Source organism: Hippoglossus hippoglossus, chromosome 19 (assembly GCF_009819705.1).
Source record: "Hippoglossus hippoglossus isolate fHipHip1 chromosome 19, fHipHip1.pri, whole genome shotgun sequence".
Classification (NCBI taxonomy): Eukaryota; Metazoa; Chordata; class Actinopteri; order Pleuronectiformes; family Pleuronectidae; genus Hippoglossus; species Hippoglossus hippoglossus.
In genome coordinates, this window is record NC_047169.1 from 13,314,207 (window position 1) to 13,341,386 (window position 27,180).

The 27,180-nt window shown below is 40.3% G+C and overlaps 1 protein-coding gene across 1 annotated transcript; it reads right to left on the bottom strand.

Moving 5' to 3' along the window:
• Positions 1 to 5,457: 5,457 nt before the first annotated feature.
• On the bottom strand, positions 5,458 to 16,314 carry LOC117753387 (glucagon-like peptide 2 receptor). The gene is made up of 13 exons (XM_034571464.1): positions 16,172 to 16,314; positions 12,301 to 12,394; positions 12,108 to 12,212; positions 10,754 to 10,875; positions 10,486 to 10,592; positions 9,849 to 10,005; positions 9,526 to 9,685; positions 8,946 to 9,006; positions 8,785 to 8,851; positions 7,849 to 7,937; positions 7,338 to 7,476; positions 7,205 to 7,246; positions 5,458 to 5,915 (listed from the first exon to the last, which is right to left on the bottom strand). The coding sequence occupies exons 1-13, from the start codon at positions 16,253 to 16,255 to the stop codon at positions 5,547 to 5,549; spliced, it is 1,596 nt and encodes a 531-aa protein (XP_034427355.1). The 5' UTR covers positions 16,256 to 16,314; the 3' UTR covers positions 5,458 to 5,546.
• Between the last annotated feature and the right edge of the window lie 10,866 nt (positions 16,315 to 27,180).

Sequence of the window (27,180 nt, forward strand, 5' to 3'; positions counted from 1 at the left end):
TGATATAGAGAAATATCTGTGTTAGCAGAGGAGCTAGTTCAGAGACAGCGACCACCACCAGCGGCAGGAAAACAGGAAATGACGCGACTCGCTTACCGTAGTACGTAGAATAGAGTGAATACAGCAAAAAACACTTTGGAATGACCTGCAAAATAGGTTAAAAACGTCAAAAAGTCGCTAGAAAGCACCTAAAAACACAGTTTTGTATTTCGTCCAAAATATGAGAAAAAAAAATGAAAAAAAGTCATACTTTGGAATGACCTCCAAAATAGGTTAAAAACGTCAAAAAGTCGCTAGAAAGCACCTAAAAACACAGTTTTGTATTTTGTAAAAAAATGAAAAAAGTCATACTTTGGAATGACCTCCAAAATAGGTTAAAAACGTCAAATAGTCGCTAGAAAGCACCTAAAAACACAGTTTTGTATTTCGTCCAAAATATGAGAAAAAAAAATGAAAAAAAGTCATACTTTGGAATGACGTCCAAAATAGGTTAAAAACGTCAAAAAGTCGCTAGAAAGCACCTAAAAACACAGTTTTGTATTTCGTCCAAAATATGAGAAAAAAAAATGAAAAAAAGTCATACTTTGGAATGACGTCCAAAATAGGTTAAAAACGTCAAATAGTCGCTAGAAAGCACCTAAAAACACAGTTTTGTATTTCGTCCAAAATATGAGAAAAAAAAAATGAAAAAAAGTCATACTTTGGAATGACCTCCAAAGTAGGTTAAAAACGTCAAATAGTCGCTAGAAAGCACCTAAAAACACAGTTTTATATTTCGTCCAAAATATGAGAAAAAAAAAATGAAAAAAAGTCATACTTTGGAATGACGTCCAAAATAGGTTAAAAACGTCAAATAGTCGCTAGAAAGCACCTAAAAACACAGTTTTGTATTTCGTCCAAAATATGAGAAAAAAAAATGAAAAAAAGTCATACTTTGGAATGACGTCCAAAATAGGTTAAAAACGTCAAATAGTCGCTAGAAAGCACCTAAAAACACAGTTTTGTATTTCGTCCAAAATATATATATACAGTCTATGTGTAGAACACAGCACAGGAGGAAGGGGTTTCATTTATTTAGACAAATTACTAAAATACTACGCCCTTAGGAACATGATCTTTGCATTAATGATGTAAAAATGTCCGTTGTTTATTCTCACTTATAAGTGCAAAATAGTGGAAGCACATGCAGCTGTCTTTTCATTCATATAAAAAGCCTGAACACCAGATTTATTAAGGGATTATCAGGGGCGAATCTAGGATATTTCGACATCAGGGGCTATAAAGGGGCCACGATTTACACAGGGGCCTCTCCCTTGGCCCTACCCCTAGATATGAAGTGACCTTTGCTGAAAGTGTCCCTCTACAAACAGAGAAACAAGGTAGAGGGCTGGAAAATCTTCACACCACTCCCTACGTCACCAGCAGCCATCAAATGTTATTACAACATCAACTAACGATTGTCCGTTCGTAAAGCATTCAGGGATTTCCGTCTACCCCTTCATTTGTAGGGGAGTCCTGAATATACGGTTGGGGTGTTCGAAGGGCTAGATGGGCACTACCCCTACATCACATAGAGAAATGGGACAACCCCTTCACGGCCATGAGCAAAACAACCATTTATTTCAGAGACCATCTATCGATTAGGAGACGGCAGTCAGACCTCCATGTTACTGATATGCATGTCCTGGCCACACGCGATCCAAGCTTGTTGACTGCTCGCTTTGATTCAAAGCCACGCATCACTGAATATATTTTTGAAACGTGTTCCTTGTTCAAGCACATTGTGTACTTCAAAAAAGCTTGGAAAAATAAAACGTCTTAACAAATTATATTTCTGTGACTAGTTTAGAGACTAGTTTATTAAAATAAAAAACACTAGTGACAGTACAGAGGCACTTCAGGGGCCAATCAGATTTCAGCTGAGACCCCTGGCCTGCCCCTGATGGTGATACAACTATTCTGAAACATACAGTGTGTGCATAGAGCATTTTACATAGTTTAAAGATAGTCTGGTGGTATTGAAGGTTTGTGTGACAGGATTATGCAAATACCACTGAACTGATTTTATTTATAACTTTGTAGAAGGGTGGGGTTTGGGCCAAGAAAGAACCCATTAACTATTAGAGCGGAATCGATCAAACGAGCGGAGCCAGAATGGTTTTTTTCACCTTCTTTAACATTGTGAGATAGAGCATGGGCCTGTGACAACATTGTCTTGATTTATCATCAGTGATGCATGAATGTGTGAGAAGCATTTTAACAGTTTGTTGGTTAAGGTGGAGCTAAAGTTTTTATTAGGCTTTTTTTTCGGTTTACTCTAGAATAATGCAACATGTTGTACAATATCACCATACGTTTTGTTTGTAAAACTGTAATCTGTACAACACCCAACATCAGAAAATGTTGTATTCTCGCCACATCTGGAATCAAGCCTGATACATGTGTTACTAAGTACGATGTATTTCATTAGCTTGGCCAAAGAGGTTATGTTTTCACCCAGTTTGTCAGTTTGTTTGTTGGTTGATTTGTTTGTTTGTGAGCAAAATTAAACGAAACAAACTGCTGGACGGATTACCTCAAAACTTGGTGTCGGGATGTGTCAGGGATGCGTCAGGGAAAAAACCTTGCAATATTGCTCTGGATTGGGATCAGGGGGCGGATCCAGGAATTTTCTTGTCACTTCCTTTAACATTGTGAGATTGCTCTAGTTTTGAATGGCATTCAGTAAAGCACATAACCTCCACCAAGGCTTAATAGTCCCCTTTAATTCAACCAAGCTGCGCAAAGTTGTCAGTCCTGAAATATGCCCGATTTTTTTCATCAAGAAAATGCTTTCTTACAACAAATAAATCAGCCAGGGGGCCTCCTTGGTGCAGGTAAATATGGCTGCTCTCCAAAAGGCTGCTTGTGACATATTATTCATGAGCTCTGTTATAAAGTCAGAACACCTTCTGTACATCGTAGCACCAGTCTTCTCTGTTTTTATCTCTTCCCCGCTCACACACATCCCTGCTTGAATGAACAGGAGGCCATTTTATTAGATGTAATTCCGCTGCTATTTTATCATGTAACAAACCATGTTCAACGTGGTTCTGGAAGAACTGTATCATGTGCTTAGGAGAGCGATGCTCCCGGCGCGCTGAAGATGCGTCAGAATTTATAGCAAACACGGTGGTCGTTGGTCATGGGGCACAATCAATCGTCATGATTGAAAACATGGGAAAATATGGCTACAAGGCGCAATCTGGAGTTACTGGGGTGTGGAGGGCAGAGAGCTGTGGGCTCCGGCGGCTGTTGAAGCATTGGAGCGTCACCATATAAAACATGGTGGAAATTGGATTTTGTGCTCAGAGCAATGCAATTAGGAGCTGGCTTTAGTTTGCAGACATATTAACAATACGTCTTGGTGGTTAGACCCTGTATCCCAGTTCCAAATCCTGCACAAGGAAGAGATGCCTCCTTCACATCTTGTCCCTGCCTCTTAGAGAGAGGATTCTTCACTACAGATTCATGGGTACAGATGATTCACTTTATCTCAAAAATAGAACGAAGAGAGCCAAGTTGCTCTCTTGTTACGTTTCCTATTCGTGCAGTGTTTTACCTATACCTGTTTGGAATGGGCTGTTTGCTTTATGCTGGTTGGAGCTTTCTTTTAGAAACCGTAAAAGTGACTGGTAGTAATTGATCATGTTAAGACCAGCAGGACTCATTGAAAGAACCCTGAAGCTGCACCACCGCTGCTTCAGGGTTCTCTTCACCTTTTTTATTCAAATTCAACACTTGCCATATGATGAAGAAGCAGAATAAGGAGATGATCCTAACAGTTGAACCATAGTTTTATTTGTGCACATCCATTGCCGTGAGACTACATGTGCAAATCACGTGATAGTACAATAATCTCTTTGATACATTTAAAGCTTCATAAAATCATGTAAAGCCTTTTTTAAACTTGCTGCACATAGAGCATCATTATTTACATTCAGACAACAAATACATTGTATTTATATGCACATTTCAATCCAGACGTTCCTCATATGGATACTTATAACTGGCCTGACATCAGATGTTCATTTTCACAGTATAAATAAAACACAAATCTATGAAAATACTGAAACTGCAATAGCATTTGTATAGTAGGAGATTCACTGTGCACATACAGATATCAAAAGTGAACATGATTTACCTGAAATGAGAATTATTGTATGTTATGCTGTAACTGTAGAGTAATCAAGGATATTGGTTTATAACCTATGAATAAAGCTTCTGTAGATGATTGGCCTGGATGGTAGCGAAAATATATGATCACATTATTTATAGTGGTAAATGCCTGAACTTTCTTTTCGTCTGAATCATCAGTCTGTTATCTGATCAAATATAATTTATAAAGAGACTCACTCGCCATATTGTCTCACACTCCCTCAAATTCCCATGGAATAATTAAATTCCCAGCTCTGAGTACCTCACTAAATTACACGATGTTTCAGAGAATTCCATCTCATGAGGGAAGAATGTATGGCCAGATTAACCTGAAAGGGGGCCCCAGGGCAAAATGTTGTTTTTGGGCCCCTGTTGACCCCCTCGCCAGAGGCCTCCTCCCCTCTTCCACCTCCAGTCCCACTGTGCAGTGTGTATCTACACATGAAATGGCCAAGTATAGCTGGAGGAAAATGGTCTATTAACAGAGGTCATCTAAAGGTCAAACTAAAACAGTCCCATCTAATCAACAAACTAGAAATACATCACATTGAAGAAGCAATGATATCGTTCACATTTATCCGACCAGTAGTCCCGATGGACTACACATGGCTGATTTTGCATTAGCAGCCAGACCCAGAGGCCTTGAGGCTTGGTCACATCAGCATTTCAAACAAAAATTATTTCAGTCCAAATGTATCTCAGTCAATCACTTGAAGTGAGTAAATCTGCACTAACATATAATATCAAACCAGCTATGATGAGTAAACTACTGTAACGCCTGGATCACACCCGGTGTGTGTGCAGCATGTGACAGTTGCGTCACATTTGTTGATAACACAGGGAGTTCGCCTGCTGTGCTACATGAGGTTTCTGGTATGACCAGTGGTGGCTGGTTAATACGGGGCGCTGGGGCACCGCCCCCTCCAACATCCTGTGGCAAAAAAGCCTGTATAAAAATGTTAAACATAATTTAATTACATACAAATGTTTTACTCGTACAATGCTCCTGCCTGTGAGCATTCAATAGAAGTTGTTTTCAAATTGTATTTGGTTGATTTCTGTCCAAATACATAATACTTCCCGGTGTGGGGCGCCGGCCAAATGGATGTAAATGTGGGTCCTGAAGGTTTTGTCAACCACGGGACCTGAGGCTGCATTTTAATTGGTTGTTGCAGATTTTCTGTGCCCCAGACACTCTCACTATTATTTACATCCAATAGGTATTGATTTTTTTATCTAAAGTGATTGGTTGACCCTCAAAATCGTCTTAGGTACGTACGACGTCACTGAGTTACGTCTGCAAGTACCCAACGATCCAGGTAATTTAAGTACCAGGTGGCTAACAGGGATCAGAACTCACTCTCCTCCAGAATTTCCTCCAAGGTCTCTCCGAGCGTCATCTCCCCATCACTACTGGACAGGCTCTTCCTGGTGAGAAGGTCAAGCCCTGTCACGTCACAGTCCTTCAGTCCCTGACCTTTCACCTCTCCTAATCCAAGCACTCCACATCCTCCATGTACAGCCACCTGATGCAGGTGCGGGCGAGTTGTGTAAGTGCCACTCTCATTGCAAGAGTCATTCTGCCTGGCGCAGGGGGGGCGGCGCCCTCGAGTGCACTTCCACAGGTGCTTTAGAGGCGCGCCCCTAAAACAGCCCCTGACCTGGAAGTGGTTGGTGAACAGGAAAAGCTGCCAGCGCTTCTTCAGCTCAGCTTGGACCTAAATACGAATAAGAGATGACAATTGTATTAAGTTCCAATTTCAAAGGGAGCAAGCTGGCCATCAGGAAAAATGATGTCACCAATCTTAATCAGCAAAGCTCTGGTTTGCAGATTGTTTCTTCAAGTGGCCACCAGTGAGCACCACACCAGAACACTTTAAGGTGCAGTGTGTAAGATTTAGGTGAAAGGGATCTATTGGGAGAAATTTTATAAAAAATAATCATAGTGATGTATTCACTCATGTGTAATCATCTACATTGTACTATTTGTTGTTTTTCTGTACTCTAGAATGGGCTTCTTTATATTTAAATAGGTTATATTTACATTAGGAGTGGGTCCTCTCCACGGAGGCAGCCATGTTTTTTACAGTCGTCCAAACTGGACAAACTAAACAGCTTTTGAGCTTGTATGACAACTGAAGACTACCACAGGTTCTCTTTCATGGTTGGAAGGGGAGGGTGAGATGAGGGGTGTTCAGCTGCAACATGTAACTTCTCCACTAGATGTCACTAAATCATACACCCTGAACCTTTAAGTTGCTGTACAAACTGGAGATGTGTGCTGCTATTCACAAGTCAGGAATCACACTATGGTCTCCTGGACAACATGTTCCTTAACTTTACATGTGTTTTTCTGCAGTTTTTTGGTGTACTACACAGATTCATGAATTTCAGATTTTTATTTATTTTCTTTTGGCAAAGGAAGAAGCCTCTTCTGGCATACCTTAAAAAGTTATAATGCTGAACACATCAGCAAACAAATATCTCTTCACACGGAAATTAAGCATCATCACAGTGAATTTTAAGTGTTTCAAGCAATCTGATGAATATAAGTCCAACATTCACTCTCCTTTTGCTCTTTTTTGGATTTTCACCGACTGTTCTTTAGTGGCTAAAAGCTCCAATGGGTTCACTAGGATGTGGCTATCTCTGTCTGCGATTTAGTGCAGAATGAGCTGTGTAAGAAGATTATGTGAACATAAAACAACATCTTGCTGCTGCTGCTGGTAACAAGTTAATGTGAGTGGAGTTTGTGAGCTGAAACCAAAACAATGAGGTAGCAGGGCCTGTTTAGAACTAAGGCTATTGTCAGTAATGGTTGGTAATTCTCTATGGGTTTGTCACTGTGAAGCTTTTACCCATGGTCACACATATTGATTAGTGCAGCTTCGAAGTCTTGTGAAAACACAAGACTTCTTCAGCTTGTTTCTAAACTTCATATACACAATTCTGACACAACAAGGTTCATCCATTAAAAATCCCGGATCATACAAAAGAAGACACTTACCTCTCCGTTAGCAAAACAGTACAGCACAGCAACCAAGAAACCCTAAAAACAAACATTACAAATGAGAGTTTGATGTGAATCTAGACCACAAACAAACTCTTTTCAGGTATGTTATTGACTTTACAGCTGTAACCTGGAAAGAGCTGAGGGTGAGGTTGAGGAAGTTCCTGGCGTAGCGACTGTTGCCCTCCACACATTCATCTATCAGCACTGTAAAGACCACTTCATGGACTCCCAGCAGAGGGATCAGGACCAGTGTTGCTCTTGCCAAGCTGAGGGGCATAAACAAAAATTTGCCATGATTGCAGTTGCTTTTCTTAATGGAGAAGCCAAGAAGCCAGCAGAGGCTGTAAATCTTGCACAGTATTTGCAGAGAAAAGGACAAATGAGGGAGCGCAGGGTTTTGTAAATGCATGCATGACCTTCCCTCCCGTGGTGACATTTATGGTGAAGAGGCCCGAGCTTATAGCGCTGACATTTTAAATTCTGCTGTACGTTGGAGTTATTAACATTTAAATGTTAAAACTGAAACTTACAGTACCGTTAAAATACACCACTTAGGGAATAGCTCTCGGCACTTGTTTCCTGACATTTGGACTTGGACAAAGTTACATGAGTGAGTCAAGGGAACACAGGGGAAGTACCTGTATCTGTAGTCTGTAAATTTCACCTGATCTGCCTTCAGCTTGGACAGCAGCAGCATCAGGATCTTGATGAATATGAAGAAGATCACCTGCAACAAACATCGAGGGAATATTAAAGGAAATGTATCCAAAAACGACTTAAAGGGTAGTTCACTGAAAAATGAAACTGAACTCATCATCTACTCACCACTATGCCGATGGAGGGGTGGGTGAAGTGTTTGAGTCCACAAAACACTTCTGGAGTTTAACAGGAAAACTTTGTTGCAGCCAAATCCGATACAATTGAAGTCAATGGCGACTCCTTCTTCAGACGTAATAAAACAACAGAAAAAATATAACATGCCTCCATACTGCTCGTGTGTTGTCATCCAAGTGTCCGTAAGTCCCGACATTCGAAACGAGGTCGTTTTAACCAGGTTTTAAGACTAAATGTCCGCTGGAAGTGGCTAAGCTAGTGGACGTAGCAACACGATGGGGTGTCCGAAAGTCTTACGGATTCACTTGGATTTTTGGATATGGCTGCAACACTGTTTACCCGTGAGACTCCAGGGGTGTTTTGTGGACTCAAACACTTTACCCACCAATCCATCGGCACAGTGGGGAGCAGATAATGAGTGAATTTTCATTTTTCTGTGAACTATCCCTTTAAAGGCCAATGAGTTTAAATGATGATAAAAACCTGCATCCGAGAAGGATCAGTGTTTTTGTTTACCGAGAAATTAGCAGTCAGTTATGCTTGTGACTGCTTCACCATTCACCATCACATGCCCTCACAAGACCGGAGCCGTTAACAGAGTGTGAAACCGAAGTAACATTCACGTGAGGTCTGGTACCATGAGGAGAACAAACTCCTGGGAGCAACATAATGTATCTGTAACAAATGAGCTGCAACTTCTTGGAAAGGCTTTCAAGGATTGACTCAGAGACTTCACTTACGAGCACTGACAAAGTAATCGGGCCCCTTATTATCCACCAGAACCATCGGTTCACGATTGACCAGCATCTTGAGAATAAAAGAAGTTTCCACAGTCAAGCACTGATCAGAACATTCAAATTAATTCATGAATTTATTGTGAAACATGTAATGATCCACTCACTCTGTGTTTTCATATATAATCTTGACGACTGTCCATGGTGTCACGAATAAGACTGGAGTTCCTGAAATGTAATAAAAGCATAAATGTAACATGTTGAGCTGGTTCTTCTTAAAGCCACAATATGTGTGTAGACTTTTTGTAGGATTTTAACAATTTGACTGATTCATGTTCCTAGAAAACTGAGTTAATTATATTGAAATTAGCTGTAATTTATGTCATATCACTTTGCTATTCCAGGGTTGGCCTGGTGGATGGTGTGCATTGCCTCTGCAGCTTTTTGCTTACTACCACTAGGGGTCTTCATAGTCTTCAAAATGTGCTGGATAGTCATGTTTTCTAAGTCTCTACATACATTCTACATATGTAATTTAATCTATATGCATATTCTTCAATTTCAGTTGAATGTACATAGAAATTCTGCCTCTTACTTGTAAATACTATTTTAATCAGATTTTCAATTTCTAGACTGCAAAGAAAATATATATTAGAAAGATGAGAAAACAATTAAAATGTACATTTAGACACGAATGCACAAACACAAGCACATACACATACATATCAATATCCATTCACAGCGTACCCCATCCCAGCAGCATGTACTTCTTCAGCAGTCGTCTCTTCGTCAGCACGGCGGTGAAGAGGAGCGTGTGGAGGAAGACAGCCTCCACCAGGAGCCAGAAGTAGTTACAGGCCACAAAGTATTCCATGCACACTTTGGAGAATTTGCACATAAACGCTGTCTGTTGGGGAACACACAGGGATTAATCAGTCCTGCAAATCATTCGGCTGATTCAAACTGCTTGAAATTCATAGGCAGTATTTGATATAATACTACGACTCTTACGAAAGCACTGTTTTAAGTGTCTACTAATAATAATAAGTAGTGTTTTAGTTTGTTTTTACTGCAGAGCTTGAGTAGGACCTCCATCCGGGGTCGTCCTTGGGCAGGTTGGAATACATGATGTATAATACGATTTCCTTAGAAATGACAGCCACGGCTCTCAGGATGAACGACACAAACAGATTCATGTGGATGTAGTTCCTGGTGCAGTGGAGCTTCCTGTTAACGAAGATACGGGAACAGATGGAGGAAAAAAATTGATCCTGGTCAACTTTAAAAGCATTACTGAGGCCATGTGTCATGACATGAAGCGGATTGACGAATGATCGGGAAACTCTATATGCATCTACATGGAAATGTCTCTTAGGTTTTAAAAAGTCATTTATTATCATTGATCTTCTCCATTGATTTGTAACTATCCCTCTGTGCGGCCTTTTGCTCCTCAGGCACTGTGTTTTGAAAGCTAGTATATTGTCTCATACTTCAGTGATTGACTATAAGATTGAAGCTGCAACTTCACAAGTGACACAAACTTTCCTTCATAAATGTATAATCATTTTACTGCTTGAGTTTCTTGCCCCGACTTGTCTGGACTGACGCCTTCAGTCGTCCCAGATCCTAACCGTTACAATTCAAAGCAATGAAAATGAGACCAAATTTGTAATAAGGAAACTCTTTCACCGCCATTTGACTACTGACCTCAGCATGCCCATCAGGAGAGTGGCCAGTGTGAGGGAGGTCAGGGACAGGGAATAGCCAATAACAGAGATGAGCCTGAGGGCTGTCTGGCGAAGCATTTCATCCTCCTGGACACACACACACACACACACACACACACACACACACACACACACACACACGTTATGGGACAGATGACTAGAAAAATCCTTTGTATCCAATCCCATTGTAGACAAAAAAAGATGTTAGTGGATTTAGAGAGAACTGAATTCCACACCTTCCTCCTCACCTTGTCCTTAAAGAACTGGTCCTCCTGACACTCTGCGTCATCTCTCCAGGGCTCAGAGGAATTCTCCCTCTGTCGCCATTTTCCATTTTCTAAACACTCTCTGTGTGCCCTCCTGGAGACATCTGCAGGTAATTGAAAGACACATTTATATGCATATGCAGAGGATAAGCTGACTGACTGTGGCTGGGGAGGAAATCATTTTCACCTGTGATAGGTTTTTATTTTTATATTACACTGTTAAAACTAAAATTGGCTGTAGCTCAGGAGATAGACAGGGTCGTCCACTGAGATCGGTGGTTCGATCCCCGGCTACTCCAGTCTGCAATCTGAAGTGTCCTTGGGTAAGATACTGAACCCCAAATTGCCCTTGATGACTTTGTGTGAATGGTGTTTGACAGGAAAAGCGTAGCATATCGTAGCGCTGTCCGTACCATTACTTCTGAGAGGGTTCAGTGCAGGAAAAGCTGATTTCACAAGACGACATTCTGACAGAGACAATGTTACATGGTAGATTTTGTGATGAGTGAAATGCTTCTTAAGAAGCTGAAACCTGATTCAGAACAAGAATTTGTGAAACCGCTTCAAGAGGATAAAGTAGAATTGTTCCGTAGTATCAGCTGGTCGCAAAGAACTGTTGCAGTGCAGATTAATGAATCAAATACTAAATAAAACCACCACAGGATACCAGTTGAATATATGAATTGAACTCAATTGAATACCTTTTATTTTAATGCATGATTTTGTGAAGCCTTGATTAGATAAGTGCTATACAGATAATGTTATTAATATATATATGTATTGACATTATTTAGAATCAAACAATATACTGATTATGGTGTTTATACGTCATTATTTCCGTTAACTCTAATTCCACCAGTTTTGAGACCCCAACCTGAAATTAGGTACGATGCTACTGTACCATTTTTTTCTGTTTCCTTCCTAATTTTGCAACTTAAACACAAGCCACAGCTGAGGCGGATATTTGACCATAAAGTGTTGCACAAATCAAAATGTTGATATCTCATGATTTGCAGTTTCACCACAGTTCGTAAGAGGAGAATATGAAAGTCAAAAATGTCATAAGTTAATTTAATGTCAAGCTTGTGGTGTCACAAGACAAAAAGTGAGGGAATCAATCGTCAATAGACTCTATCCTCAGGGGACCATGAGCGTGCAAACTAAATTTGCATCATCCTGTGACGAAAGCCACTACAGCAGTCTGTCTTGTGATGTATATAAATGAATGCAGTGACAAAGGAAGGTTGAGGAGCACAAAGGGGCCATTCATGTAATAAGGTCAAAGCTACGGTGAAATCTTGAATTTGTGACTTAATTCATTAGCTGCTAACATTACCCTCACTGATCCATGGCAGGTAAGATGGACAGGGGACCGACACATTCCCCGGAGATGAATGAGGCCAACACACAAACGTGTCAAACGTTCCTTTACAGTAGTTTCCTGTAATAAAGAGAAAAGTCAGAGGATCTCATGAAGGTCTGTACAGGTAGAGCTAGGCAGACGTAAATAAGAGATAATAATAACTCACCTGTTTTCGGGGGTGAGTGCACCAGAGTTCTGTTGCAGTTCTCCCAGTACTCAGTCCGTTTAGCTATGAGACTTTCAAGCACCGAGCCTGTCACCTTCCATGTGGATTCCAAAAGAAGGAGATATGATGAGGAATTATTAGTAAATACTAAATAAATTAATCTATCCATCCATCTATCAAGTCGTCGTTTGATTCATACATTTAGTTCCCTTTCTAAAATTCATGGTTAGCACTTTGGTGCTGTAAAACATATTAAGCTATTTTCATATTGAAAACATGTACACACATGCACACACACATTAAATATCAAGTAGAGTAGTAAGTAAGAAATTTAAGTTATTGGTCAGTGACAAATTTCATGAGAATATACTGGTTGAATCCCCTGGACCGTGGTGAGCAATGACAATACAGTTCTCAGTATTTAGAGCTCAAAATAATAATACAGTAATATTATAATTATTGACACAGCTATAGGTGAATTCAAAAATTAAGTGCAGTACATTTTTTGGAGATTTTGAGTTTTCTCAACCTTTCCATTGGTGCACACACACACATACACACACATAGGTTTGTGCAGGACCTCAAAAATTTTGTTTTGCCTGATTAGGACCAGGTTTTGGTCCCTATGAGGCCCCTATGAGGTCCTAAAGAGGCAACAAAAACGAGTACACACACACACGCACTGTTTTGATGACAGTGCTGGACATTCTTGTCTCCCATGAGTGTTCAATGGACACAGCAGCCATTTGACATGAAATAGAAGATGAACACAGGTGTGACTCCCACAGCCTTTTCACATTGGTCAAAAATATCATCACATTGTCTGGGGTGTGGGGGCATCTTAGGAGACCACTCCCGACATGCCAAGAGCATGATGGGATGTTTACTGATTGTACCCCTCAGTGCACCTGTCAGGAAGGGTCAGCCTTAGTTTTGTTTCGCCTACACTTAAATGGCAATGTGGTGGCTTATTAGAGTGGGCACTGTGTACGGTGTACAGACCGATTGCATCACAGCAGCTCGACTGACTGTCCCAATCCCAAGACAAATATGTTCTTTCACCCCCCAAGCCTCAGAGGCAAGGTGGATCCTTCCCAGCCCAACATATCCCATGATTCATTGTGCTTCTGTGATGAACTGTTTTTCAAATAACAAGACGAAAACATCCGCAGAATTTATTTTCAAATGTAAGTATTTAACCGAACAGCTTAATCAAAACATCTTTTCAATGTTTTTAATCAACCAAAGACATTGTTTGTCCATTCCATTGGAGACGGCTGTAAGGGCGGGACAGGCTGGTGATGCAATAAGCAGACCAGACCGTCTAATTTCATTTGGCTGATTTGCTGAGGTCTACACGGATGATGATGGACACAGCCGACATCGGCTGTTTATGCCGGGTCCTCCAGAGGATGCCGCCCCTGCAAGGGGTTCTGATGAATTTGGTTTTACTTAGTAATTTGAATACATAAAAACGGGTTGAAATAATAATTAACTTAATTTTGTAGCACTTTTTAAAAACAAAGTGCTTTGACAGCAAAGCAAGAAAAATAAATAAAAACAAACATAATCGACAGCTGATCATGATTGATTTATCTTTTGTGGTGATTAATACTGCTCAGACATTTGCTGTTTCTCCATTTAGGGGATCATTTAGCCCATTTTGAAGGCTCCTCCAAATGCGGCAAACAAATGTGTCCTTCCATCCCAGAGAAGCAAAGGCTCATATGGATTGATCCTTCTTGGGCCAACCTATCCCAGGATTCCTTGCACTTCAGTGACAAACCATTTTCAAAAAGGAAAAGATGCCACCAAGCGACAAGACTTCCAAACATTGATTATCATCCTACAACTCAACCGAGCAGCTACGATAAAAACAACGGGCATTAAAAAAGAAGCTCTGTTGCTAAGCGACAGCAGGAAGGGCGGGGCAACCTCGAGTCACAAATAAAGGATAATGAAGGATCCTCTTTAGACTAGATCGTCTCCTTTCGGTTCATCCTTTGTGGTCAGTGTACATGGGCCGTATCAACAGTTTATATATATATATATTTTTACAAATGAGACAGCACCTGAATTAGGACACAGTTTTAGCTCCAAATGACGTCGCTGGCTCAAGATGGCATCACTCGTATCCAGAATATTTTGGCTTCATTTTACTTTTGTAGAGGAAGTGGAGAGGCATCGTCCATCTTTATATTAACATGCCCCCCAGCCCACAACCCCACGAGTCTTCTGTTGGAAATCTCTTCCTGTTAATAGGAAGCTGTTTTTTTCTCTCCACCGCCAATTCTTCTCATCATGGGAACCACTGAGTTTCTCTATAATATTACAAGGTATCGACATTTCTGTGTAAAGTATATGTTGGTGCTTTACAAATAAAACTGAATTGAATTGAATGAGTTAATTTAAACAAAAATTAAACAAACTTAATTGCATGTGGTGCATTCAGATAAGCGATCACTGTGATATCACAACGTATGACTCAAGAAGGACCATCTCATCTATATAAAATTAAGTCAATGATATAAAAAAAATATATATTTAATCACGCTGCTTGTAGAGAACAGTGTGTTTGCTCAGCAGCACATTTCCCTGTATGTGCAGCCTGTGAAGAATTGTGCGGTGGCTGCTGCAGTGTTTGTATTTACCCACTTGGTGGGAGTATTTAATAAGGACCATGTTGTGTTACTGTGGAAACATGATCACCTGTGTGTAATCTGTAATTGATGCAGGTCGTTTATCAGCCGGGCTTTCTGCATTAGTGTCCTGCCTGCAGCAATGCAAACACACCACTCTCTGTTTATTCACATAAACATTATGCGTGTTTGTGCCCTGAACTCGAGGTTATTGTATTTGACAGCCATCCTATTAGTGCTCGGTTATAAATTATGATTTTACTCTAATTTGCCGTCATTAGTGAGACACATTTGCATTTCCTTAATTTGAGAAGGAAGCTGCAGACCACAGCTGCCACTTTGCCCATTTATCTTTCCGTGTCAGGGGCGAGGACAGTAGATTTCCCATCTTCACGCCACAGCGGGAAAAGCAGCTGAATTCTGCAACCTCTACAGTATTTGTTGTTTCGTCCGCCTGATGGTTCGCCTGCCACCTGAGCCGCACAGATATCTCATGTGAGCTGTCTGACAGACGACGTTTCAATTCAGCGAGGCCCGACCCCGTCCAGAGGGGTATCACCGGTGAAGGGAAGACAAGAGTCGCTGTCAACCTTCTCTCTCTTTGTTGTGTGCCGAGGGAATATACCTGCCTTAAATCCAGCAGCAGGATCTTAACTCCCTGAATATTTGCATGGATTATAATGTTGAAGATGAAAGTGAATTTGCACAAAAAACTACTAAGGGCTCTCTGAACATATTTATTTCATAATTTAAGTTTTTCTCTGCTTTTTTTGCCTATCCCGTGAGAAGAAATAACATGCCTCCTCACCTGATTTCCTAAACAGATACCAAGTTGTTTTTCAATATGTCACTAAACTGGTATTTTAAGGCAGAGATATCAGAAGTAGAGTAGGAAAAGGGATATGAGCAGTGGGACCTGCTGTACACCAAACTCTATAGGAAGATCTATAAAAAAGACCTCAGATATTAAAACATCTTCAACATGTATTTATATTTCTCCACAGTCAATTAGAGCAGGGGGTTTTGCTGTGTTTCATGAGATATTCCGCATTAAGTCGTGCCTCATACAACAAATCAAATAAAGAATATTTTCTTCACAATATTCACAATAAAAATCCAAAGATTAAAGGGATTTTTACATTGACCCAGCTTTAACATGCAATGTTATGTAATGCAAAGACTAAATGCTGGCAAACTAAAAGGTCTTACATTTGTGTTAAGTATTAATTTACCTGGTGGCTGAAGATAACAAGGAGGAGTGACAGCAGCAGTGTGGTCCAGGTCCTCTTGTGCCAGCTTGGCAGCAGGGTTGGCATGGTGCTACGTGTTTACATTGAAAGCAATTCTCAGCTGGTTTCCTCCCTCATTCCTCACCCCAGCATGGGCTCACCAGGCCTCATCCTCTCTTTAGCTCCTCTCATCCACTCGCCACGCCAGGATTAGATGACTTGAACCTGACCTCTTCTCAGTCAGCTCCAGAAAGGCTTCGTCAGAACTTAATGGATGATTCTCGAGACCATAAGAAGTTCTTCTCCCGCTTGTGATGCTTGATGTAGCTGGGACACTTCAGTTTCCCCAACTTTCCTTTGCGGGTCCTGAAAATCCTCTTGGATCGGTCCCAACAATCTCCCAGGATTCCGAGCTACTTAAGGGTTCTCTGTCAATTAACGGAGATTTGACAAAAAAGTTACTTCCTGATGACAGGTTGGATTTCAAGGGGTTATCCTAGTTGAAGAAGTCCACCAGTCATCTGCAGCACCAGTCCTCCTGTCCAGTAGGACCTTTGAGGCTGTGAAGGAGGTGTGTGCGCTCCCTATAGACACAGTGCAACTGAGAGCGCATGTGGATCGTCAACGACAGATCGCCTCTCCCACCCCGTCCTCCCCTAACCAATCAAGATAAGGCCCGGGGAGAGCTGGCTACATAACTGGACTAACTTTGTTGTGCAGGAAAATTACACAAATGTACAAACAGCCCTTGTGAGCACATACACACACTTAAACAAAATCACAAATATTTAAATAATCATAACACATACACACACCAGCAAATACCACCTGTACTGTCCACAGAGAGGGAAGACGCTGACCTCCCCCCTCTCCCTGTTTATCTCTCTCACACAGTAACTGGACATCACCCAGCATCTCTGACACTAATGGGAATCTAGTGTAAACTAAAAGCACTGAAGCCAAACACAGGCAAGCAAATGGGAGAGCGGAGAGCAGACGTTACCTGCACAAGCCCCGCGCCCTGCGTGGATTCCATATCATTACAAAATAAGTTAAATAATTCAATTTAAAATGATCTTGGGAAGTGTTTTTTTTCCTTGTTGTTGTAAGTGCGTTAGCCAACCCTTTTACACATTTATTATCCACGATGTCAATACCATTGGAGCTATGTCTCTGATCAGCTGTTAAATGTTCATTCCACCTGTTAAGATGCTTATGACCAAACTACACTTTGTGTTAAACCATACAGATCAGGGTTGAGTTAGCTGTCACTAAAACTTGCAGGAAACTAGAGGAATTAGCTGTCCAGAAAAATGAACAGGGTGTAATTGCCTTTAAAAGGTAAATAGAGCTGCACTGTCTTTTCAGGATCACCACTTGTGATTCAGAATTATTCCTTGTCATAAGTGAGTCCTCCTCAAACAGCTTTACAATATACCCTTCAATTTTTGTCGTTTGTGTTATTTATTAGTAATATTTTCATAAATATCTGTACATTGAAGTGCAAACATATTTTTAAAAGGCATTTTGTCTCAAAGAGTGAAAAGGTCCAGATCCACCAAAAGTTCATGGATTCTTGTCTGACCCCCACTGCGTCCTTCCACCAAGTTTCAGGGACACACATCCACTAGTTTTTGTTCAATCCTTCAAACAAACAAACAGATGAAAACTTAACTTCCTTGTCGGAGGTAAAAAACAAACATAAGCACAAATGAACAATAAACTTCAACCCCACATTACTCTTTAGGTTTGCCAACACAAAGAGAAAGGTGAAAAGACACACTTATCCTATCAAGGGAAGAAACAATCCCCAGAGATGCATTGTGTCGAGTTCTAATTGTGTTACATGGTGATGTAGCTTTAAAATATCTCTGTGGTGTGGATGTGACAGAATCCATCACGGAGACAATATATGAAACATTATTACGTTTCAGGACCTCATAGTTCACGAGCCATGCCGTTATTTGTGAGTGTGATGTACGAAAGAGGCAGTGAAATCTAATTTTCCCGGCTCCATGAGCACGATTGTATACAGCTGTGTCAGGGCCATACATCCACATTTTGTGTCTAACAAACTGACAGTCGGGATGATACTGTATTTAGAGCAGAGGGAAAATACATATATCACTGTAATTCAAAAAAGATTTTTACGGCACTAAGGCAGTTTGAGGCAGACACGGCCGCAGGGCGCTGGCACTGTGGGGTTCTCATTTAAAGCTGGAGAAAAGTGAAGAGGCTGTCGATGAGGTAAAGCTAAGTTCAAGTGTTCATATTTTGAAACCAACAGAGCTTAATTCGATTAGATCCAAACACAACAGTCTATAGCTCAGTTGTTGTGGATAAGAAGACCAAGTATTTCAACCATCATTGTTGAAGCTTCAGGGATTATTTTTTTCATATTTACAAATAAGTAAAGTGAAAGGGTTCGCTACCACAGAAAACTAGAAATACAATCAGAGAGATGCTCCACCCGCACTGCATGCAGGATTAAATATTCAATATGTGCTACATGTTCAAATATGAAACTTTTTTATCTTTTAAGCACAGGTGAATTTTATTGATTGACACAATCATGATATTATTGTAAGTTGACAATAATAAGAGGGATGCTAGCAGAAGGTACTTATTTGTGGTGTAGCTATTAATATCAAGGGTGTCGATTAAGAATTTTTGTAAATATTCATTATCAGTCAATTTGTGCTACACCATTAAAAGTATCAAATGTTTTAATGTTTAAGCACAGGTGAATTTTACTGATAGAAAAAATTATAAACTTATAACAACAATTATAAGAGGGATGTATGTCAGAAAAATAATAATACCATATTAATACCGCTGTAAAGAGATTGTAAAACCATATGAGCATTTTGTATATATTTTGAGGTATAGCTATCAATTCTGTAGACCAAAATCTGCAAGTATTTATTATCAATCAATATGTGCTACATTGTTAAAATATCACAAGTTTTAAAGGTTCAGTGTGTAGAATTTAGTGACATCTAGTGGTGAAGTTGCATGTTGCAGCTTAATACCCCTCACCTCACTCTCCACTTCCAAACATGAAAGAGAACCTGTGGTAGCCTTCAGTCGTCATAAAAACTCAAAAAAACATGGCGGCCTCCGTAGAGAGGACCCCCTCCCGATGTAAATATAAAGTATTTAAATATAAATGGCCCATTCTAGGGTAAAGAAGACAACACTTCCTACAATTTAGATGATGACACACTATTGAAAACATCACTAGGATTATTTTATGTTTAAATCTTACACACTGGACCTTTAACTTTTAAGCACAGGTGAAGTTTATTGATAGACAAAATTATACAATTAATATTATTAAAGGGATGCATGCAGTACAATGCATTGGCTTTGTGACAATAATGCCACTGTACAATGATAATGTAAGACATGATGAGCAGATCGTATTTTTACGTCTATAACTGAATTAAAGTCCATTTCAATCTTACATGTGCCTTCACTGTATTTCCCAACTTGCAAAGTTTAATGCAATTTAAATATTAAAACTGGTTAAAACAAGTTATTTCTGCGAGAGAATCACACAAAGGAGCATTTTGAGGGTTGTTTCTCGCACGATTATTAAATTACGTTTATCATAAGAGGGACTTTAAGCTGCTCTGTTACACTTTTTTTTTAATTGACTATGTTTTTAAGTACACTTATCAGCAGCAACCTGAGCCTCTACTTTATTCAGTATGTAGAGGCCCTCAGTGCTAATGTCCCACTCAGGCGAAAAATCATCTCATATTAATAGACCTCATTAGTGATCATGCAGTGAAAAGAACATCTGTTTTGGATTAAAGAATGAAGAGAGGCGGCAAAATGTTTAACCAGCTGAAGAGTTTCAATACAAGTTACTGTGTAAAGTCCCATTCACTCACCCTGTGGAAAAAGTACCTCCCTTTTGTCATAGTCAAAACAAACTGTCAAAATTCAGAGTAGAATATATGTGAGTTATATGAAGCTTGAAATGTGAAGTCTCATACAACTTGTGCTACATAAATCCATAGAGATAGTGATCCTGGTATTTACCTTATACAGTATAAATGTGGGCTACTGGACAGGCACAAGCGGGGAATCTAATCCCACTGCATTTGTTTCATACTAACAGAGACAAATTTCATTCACCTCTTGGATTAAGAGGTTCATGATCGTCGCAAGAGATTAACACATAAATCAGACAACAGAACACATTTGAAAAAGCCCCCCCGGTAATCCCATTTCCTTGTGTGTCCTTCATGTGAGGAGAGGACCCTAGTCCTGGATGATTTTCATGTTACTTCATTCATGTTAAAAATAATATATTTGATATGATATTGTGTCCTTGGGCATCCAGGGTCCTGAACCCCAAATTGGACCATTTTCTCATAGAAAAATAAAGTGCTGCCCATAGATGCACTGTATAAATGTGTGCGTTAATGGGTGAATAGCAAAAAAACTGTCAAGCGTTTACGGCTCATAATTATTATTATTATTATATTAAATGGTGCTCCTTTCATTAAAGGGACAGTTCACTGAAAAATGAAGAGTCACTCATTATTTACTCACCAATATGCCGATGGGGGGGGGGGGGGTGTGTTTGAGGCCACAGAACACTTCTGGAAAAACAAATCCGATATAATTGAATTAACTATAATTCATATTAGACTCGAAACGAGGTCATTTACACCGTGTTTTAAGCCTAAAAGTCCACCAGCAGAGAAACATTTGATCTACACTTTGACTGTATAGGTCCGTGTCCCATCCACTAACACTGGTGGCAATGGAGACACTTTGCCTTCACTTTTGTGGGAGCAGCCATGTCGTCCATCTTTCTATAGAGTCTATGTTGTGTTGAGTGGTTGTGAAGAGTGAGTTTTTAAACTTTTTTAGTTTTTATAGCTGAAAAAAGTCAGCTACAAGACGCTAAACTTGCCGTGATCCCTCCATATGCCACACGATAAATGATGGGCCCTATGGAGGATGCACTTGAATTCCACTTTCAGATACTTTCACCTGATTATATATCATCTTGGTTTAAGACATTCACCGCATTCCAGGGATCACTGTTACATGAAGTGTTACCTCATCTACAATGATTCATGGCAATTCCTAGAACGTGTTTTGCCAACCCCTAGAGGACAGTTAGAAATAGGACAGTCTGACATATAGGCTCATAAATAAAGCTAGTTATTGAGCAAGTCTCTGAATTCATATGAAATGCTGTTTATCTTCTGCTCTGGTCTATTGGGGGCACAGGTGAAAATGTTAGGGGATAGGTTTTAAAGCTGAAACGTGATTATGTAATCACTTCTGTTTTCCCACCAATCAATTTGACCGTGTGTTATCAACACGTTATATAAATTCCCCCCAACACAAATAGCCATAAATTCAAGGAGTGAAGTGACAGATGAAAGTGATCAGCCACACTTAACATGCCTGCCTGGGTCTGCTCGCTGCACCCTGCCTCGGTGCCGGTCCGTCCTCAGCTAACGTAGGGGGGGGGCAGTGTTCTTAGACGCATTACGTAAACACAGCGCTGCGAATGTTTACGACCTCCTACAAATTGGGTTCGGAAGTGTTTAGCGGACAGGACAGGTGCTATGTGGAAGGTTAAACAGGTTGCGGTGCCGGTGCGTAAACTGTTTGGGTCTCTGAGGCCTGCGGGGCCTGCCTCGCTGTGTTTGGGAGTCGGAGTCGGAGCTTTGACCATTTCTCACGTGAAGAGTACAAACATTTCTTGGTAAAGAGGCCGCCTGGTGTGAAGATGCTGTAAAGGCATTAGACAGCCTCGTTATTTTATAGCCAGGGGCCAAGAAGGGGCAGATATTAGAGCCTATATATAAGCGCAAAACTAGATTTGGGTTGTATTAAGTTACAGGTTCATAGAATCACTATAATATTACATTCACATAGTTATTGTAATAATCAATAATAGAAGAATATTGCAGCTTTTATGGACCATATGTTCATCCAGGTGCAGAAGGATCCCAAGACATCCTTTTTTTAAACATTTGCACTCATGTGTTGTGCAAACTTTTCCCCGTGCGTTTGCTTTAACATGATCAATTCCGTACAGCACACGTACAGAACATGTGCACATATCCTCCACGTGTGTTTACATTCTTGCTGAGGCACAGTGATGGTAGGGGGGGGGTGGGATGGCGAATGGCAGCTCTCAGCCGGAAAAACAAACAGGCTGAGGGCCGTGGAGAGAGCCCCGGAGCCCAGGGACGCTCAGGAACATCCTGTCCACCGGTGTGCCTGGGTCAACACCAGATGCAGCTCCAGGCACTGCATCATCTCGTAGCCAAATAACAGCATCAGAACCCACGTAGAGGTGGTGAACGACCCCGGGGGCCAAGGTTGTGCAAGGAGGAAATCACTGTGTTCTTACTGGTTCCAAGGAAAGAAGGAACACAGGAAATAGTTAATCAAGGCTTTGTATTTATTTCTTTAAATCTTGTTCCACACTTTGTCAGGTCCAAATGTTAAGACTTTGCCAATAACAAATGAAGTACAAAACAATTCATTCTTTCTTAACGTCAAAAAGTGAATAGATTAAATACAATTTTGGAGGGTAAGACGCCTTTTTTTCTCCGTAGGGTTTTGGTTTTACAAGCTTAAACAGGACATGTATGGACAACTTCAAATGTGACACATTCTAGAAGTGGAATGAATGGGCTTTTTTCACAAAGAACAGTTACATGAATCACGACTGAATTCCATTTAGCTGCTTCAGGTCCAGGTGTTGTACATGGCGGTTCAGTGTCACACTGTCATGGCTCCCTTCAATAGACGAGGGTACTTTGCATTTGCTTCATATCCCCGCCCATTTTTGAATACTGATTTGACAGGCGGCAAACTCAAATTCTGAGGTCTTTGCTAATTCAACAGCATAAAATAAGAAAACAGTTTTTATTTTCAGGTATAATTGGCAACATTTTTCAAAAAAAGGAGTCACTGAGTGTCTTTTTAGTCGATGCCTCTATCACAACCGACCCCCACTCAGTTGCCGGAGGTGTCCTATCCTGAAAATGTACTTCTTGAATCTGCTGGTAATCTGGCATCTGCTACTTTTTCTCATCACTAAATTCTCTTTCAACTAACCTGTGATGAAGTGTTTTCCACAGATGAACAGGTAAAGACTGGCCAGGTCCCACAGATCTCTTCTTTTGTTGTCCCATTGTCTTTGTGGACGAAAGGGAAATTGCAAACTGTGCTTTTATTATGTGATTCACAAAATGTGACGCAGCAGCTCTTTGTCTCGCAGAAGGCTTTTCAATTGGACGCTGGCACTTTCTCAGCGTTTGCTTTCACCCCAATGGGGGCGTGGTCATTCTGGCAACATAAAAATGATGTAGCCTGCTCATGAATAGAGTGGAGCTATAGTTAATGTTAGTAGCAGCAGCTGTCAGAAGTCTGCTGTGTAACAGACCCTACAAGTAAACATAATGTCACCAAGCTTCCAGCATTACCTGTGAATTCATTTTGCTGAGCCACTCTCTGGTCTGAACATGAACTGAGTTTTTTTTTCTAAAATGTAAGGAGAGCCTAAAGTCCCGATTATCAAGATAAATTTACTTAAGATAAATGTGGTCTGACGGCTGCAGATGAACATAACCACCGTGATGGAGAGCACTCAGCTAATCAAGTTTTATTCTCACCTTGAAATGTCATATATCATGAAATTCTTGCTGAATCATTTGTCATGCACATCGATAACTTGTTCCCACAAGGTTATTGTCTTGGGTGAACAAGTTAATTTCTTATACGTATATTTATCATGTGGGAGCATGTTATTATCTTGAGCGCACCACTTATCACCTGCAGTGACAAATCTGGTGGTTTTCAACCCTGTCAATTTCATTGTTTGTTTGTTTGTTAGCAGGATTTTGCATAAACTTGTGGAAATATTGCTATGACTCTTTCATCCTGCTCTAAAAATATATCATGCTAACACAATAGCACTGTGCTCTGACCTATCAACTTTATACATTACCTGTTGGACTAATCTCAGCCCCAAGCAGAAACTGTTGATAGCCTACAAAGTACCCAGGCCCCACTGTTTCGCCTTTGCGAAAGTATGCACTCTACTGAGTGACATTATAGTTGCTGATTATTATTATTAATAATTATATTAATATAACTGTTTTATATTATTGTAAAACAAATATTTTTTTCTTCTTTAAAAGTTAGTTTTGTTTTGATGCAATTTAAAGCATCATGTTTGATATTGATATATGATACAAAAGTTGTTTTTAGTGAAAAAAAACAACAACAGTTTATTTTTTAACAAAAGAGCATTTGGTGAAGCTTGGTCCGTGTTCCTGAAGGAGTGAAGACTGTGGAGTGGGCAGGTGGAGAGCAGACGAGAAAAGACACAGGTTACAATATAGTGAGGTCACCTTTTTGTAGTGGTGTCCGAATGTTTAGTAAAGGTTTTTATACCCTATATAGTGCACTCATTGTTTCCCACCATTAAAAAATAGTGTACAACCGATGGTCACTAATCGAGCAATATTTACCATCATGCATTGCACTCATGGTGGAGAGACAAAAGGTGCGAGGGCAGCAGGAGCAGCCCGACCTGTTGTACAAATGTAAATATGAGCAGAGCAGCCCGTCACAGCACAAAGTGTGGGAAACAAGTGTATTTCTACATTTAAAGATGGTCATTCAACATGTTTTTTACATTAAAGTATTAATGCAAAGTGTAAAACAAACATTTAAGATTTTCCACTGGCCGACATTGTTGTACATCATAATCCTGCAACAATGACATTATTACCGACGCGGAGAAAAATGCACTATGGAGTGAGTTCCACTTAGAGCACTATTTAGTGAGCTCATCGGGGAAAAAAAAAAAAAAAATGCTCTCGGACACTACTCGGTTAGTGAGTAAGTGGGTGATTTCGGATGGCAAGTGAGGGCAAAAACAAAGGAGTGGACAGGAAAATACTGAGGTCATGGCGAACCATCGCGACTTTTAGCGATGCTGTGGCAGGAATACAACAGGAGCATGAGAATCCCCTCATTTATGACCTTTGCATGGTTATGTATAAAACCTAATATATAAACATGATGGCAACAGCACGCACACAGACTGTGGGTTTTCATTGGACGGAGCTGATGGAGATGAGAGGCTAAGCAAACAGAGAAATCCTTGGCTGCGGTAGTCATGACACCACATTTACTGGTCTGGCTCATTACCAACAACAGGATGAGTAAATATAAAGCTGAGGATACTGAAGGAGGAACAAAGAAGATCTAAATATACACCACACGCTGGTCTGTACTTTTCCCACACTTGTGTCACGTTTCAGTCTCATACAGTCGTCGAAATGTCTGGTTTAACCAATTTGTCTGGCCCTTTTTTTCTAACTTATAGACAAACCAAAGTAGCTGAAGGCGCATTTGAATCGTAGCCGGGCTCCTGTGGTGAGAGATTACATCGGCCATTGAGGAGGTTAACAGGGCTGTGACACAGGACTCAACTCTCTAATTCCCTTTCAACAGCTACACACGTCCTCGGGCAATGGATGAAGCAAAATGAAAGATGTTTCCAATCCCGTTCATCAACCATCTTTTCTTCTGCTCTCTCTTTCTCTGTCAGATATTTTATTAGACATTATCATTTTTTTTAAACTATGTTACTTTTCAAATAAAATGCTCTTCATATTTTTTTACTGAGTCCCCAAATGTCTGTGGAAGTAATATTTTGAAAGCACTTGGCATGTGTATGTGTCCCAGGGAAGTGCAGTGCAGAGTTTGGTTTAGACACGTGATACCTTCAATATTAATCAAATTTAATACACAGGCGACCAGCGCTCTGTAGCAGTCAGTGGGGGTGGGGCAGTGTGCTATCAGTCATTCTGTGAACATGTCTTCTTCTACGTCCTTGAATACACTACAGTGGTCAGTCTGGGTCAAACCGAGGGTAAAAAAAAAAGCCGACATGCATGGAAAAAAATAACAGCAGTTAAGTAAATCATTCAAACTTAAGTAACCAAAAGTAATAATAATAATTTGTGAAAAAATGACTCTAAAATCTTCACTGCAGATAAACCAGGCGGGATGGTCACAACGTTTTTTTTTTACCTTCACACTGCACCATAGACTGTTTATAAAAAGACCTGCACACAACGTCCAGCACACAAACGATAACAAATGACAGTACATTGTAGACGTGTTTGAGGAGGACTCACTAATGACGGGGAGTAATTCTGAAGTCGCTCCAGAGCAATAACACAAGACTAACATCAAGCAGCCCATTCCAAAAATGCACGTTTAGGACAAGCACTGCATAAGTGATACAAATTCATGTTAGTAACATATGTTTTGATGGGAGGTCTACGTGGTTTAGAGAGAGGATTAAGCTTGCAGGAAAACAAAAAAGGGGGGGGGGGGGGGGTGTGGGGGGGTGGGAGGAGGGGAGGTATGTCAGCCCAGCCCTCCAAAGATTTATCATCCATTTATATTCTCCCAAACACACACTCAGCACCGCAGTCTAAACACAGGGCAAAGATGACTTCACATGGTCACATTCACAGCAGAACTTTTCCACTATAACTTTTGATCAGCACATAGACACGTATGACGACATCTGAGCATAAAGTGGGGACTTATATTTAGTTTTTTTTTTAAGGGCAAGTTAAAGAGATTTAGAAAAAAACATTAATGATAATTTATTAGCATTGACAACAACTGTAACCAAACATGTTTATTCATCTGGGTGGTTTATAGTTAGGAGAGGGGTCACGGAAGGTTGCTGACATCGTAATGTAGACAAAAGATAACTAGGACATGGTGAAAGGTTTAGTTTGGATTTTTACAAAAACATATTCCAATGAGGTTTGTTGAAATATTAAGCAATTCAAATATTCGACATACTTTGATACTGAAAATTGCAAATCAAACGCCATCTTTAATCATTTTTGTGCTACATTTTCTGAGCCGTTGCTTTGTGTATTTCCACCTCTGCTGAAATATGTCTCCAGTTCTGCTGAAATATG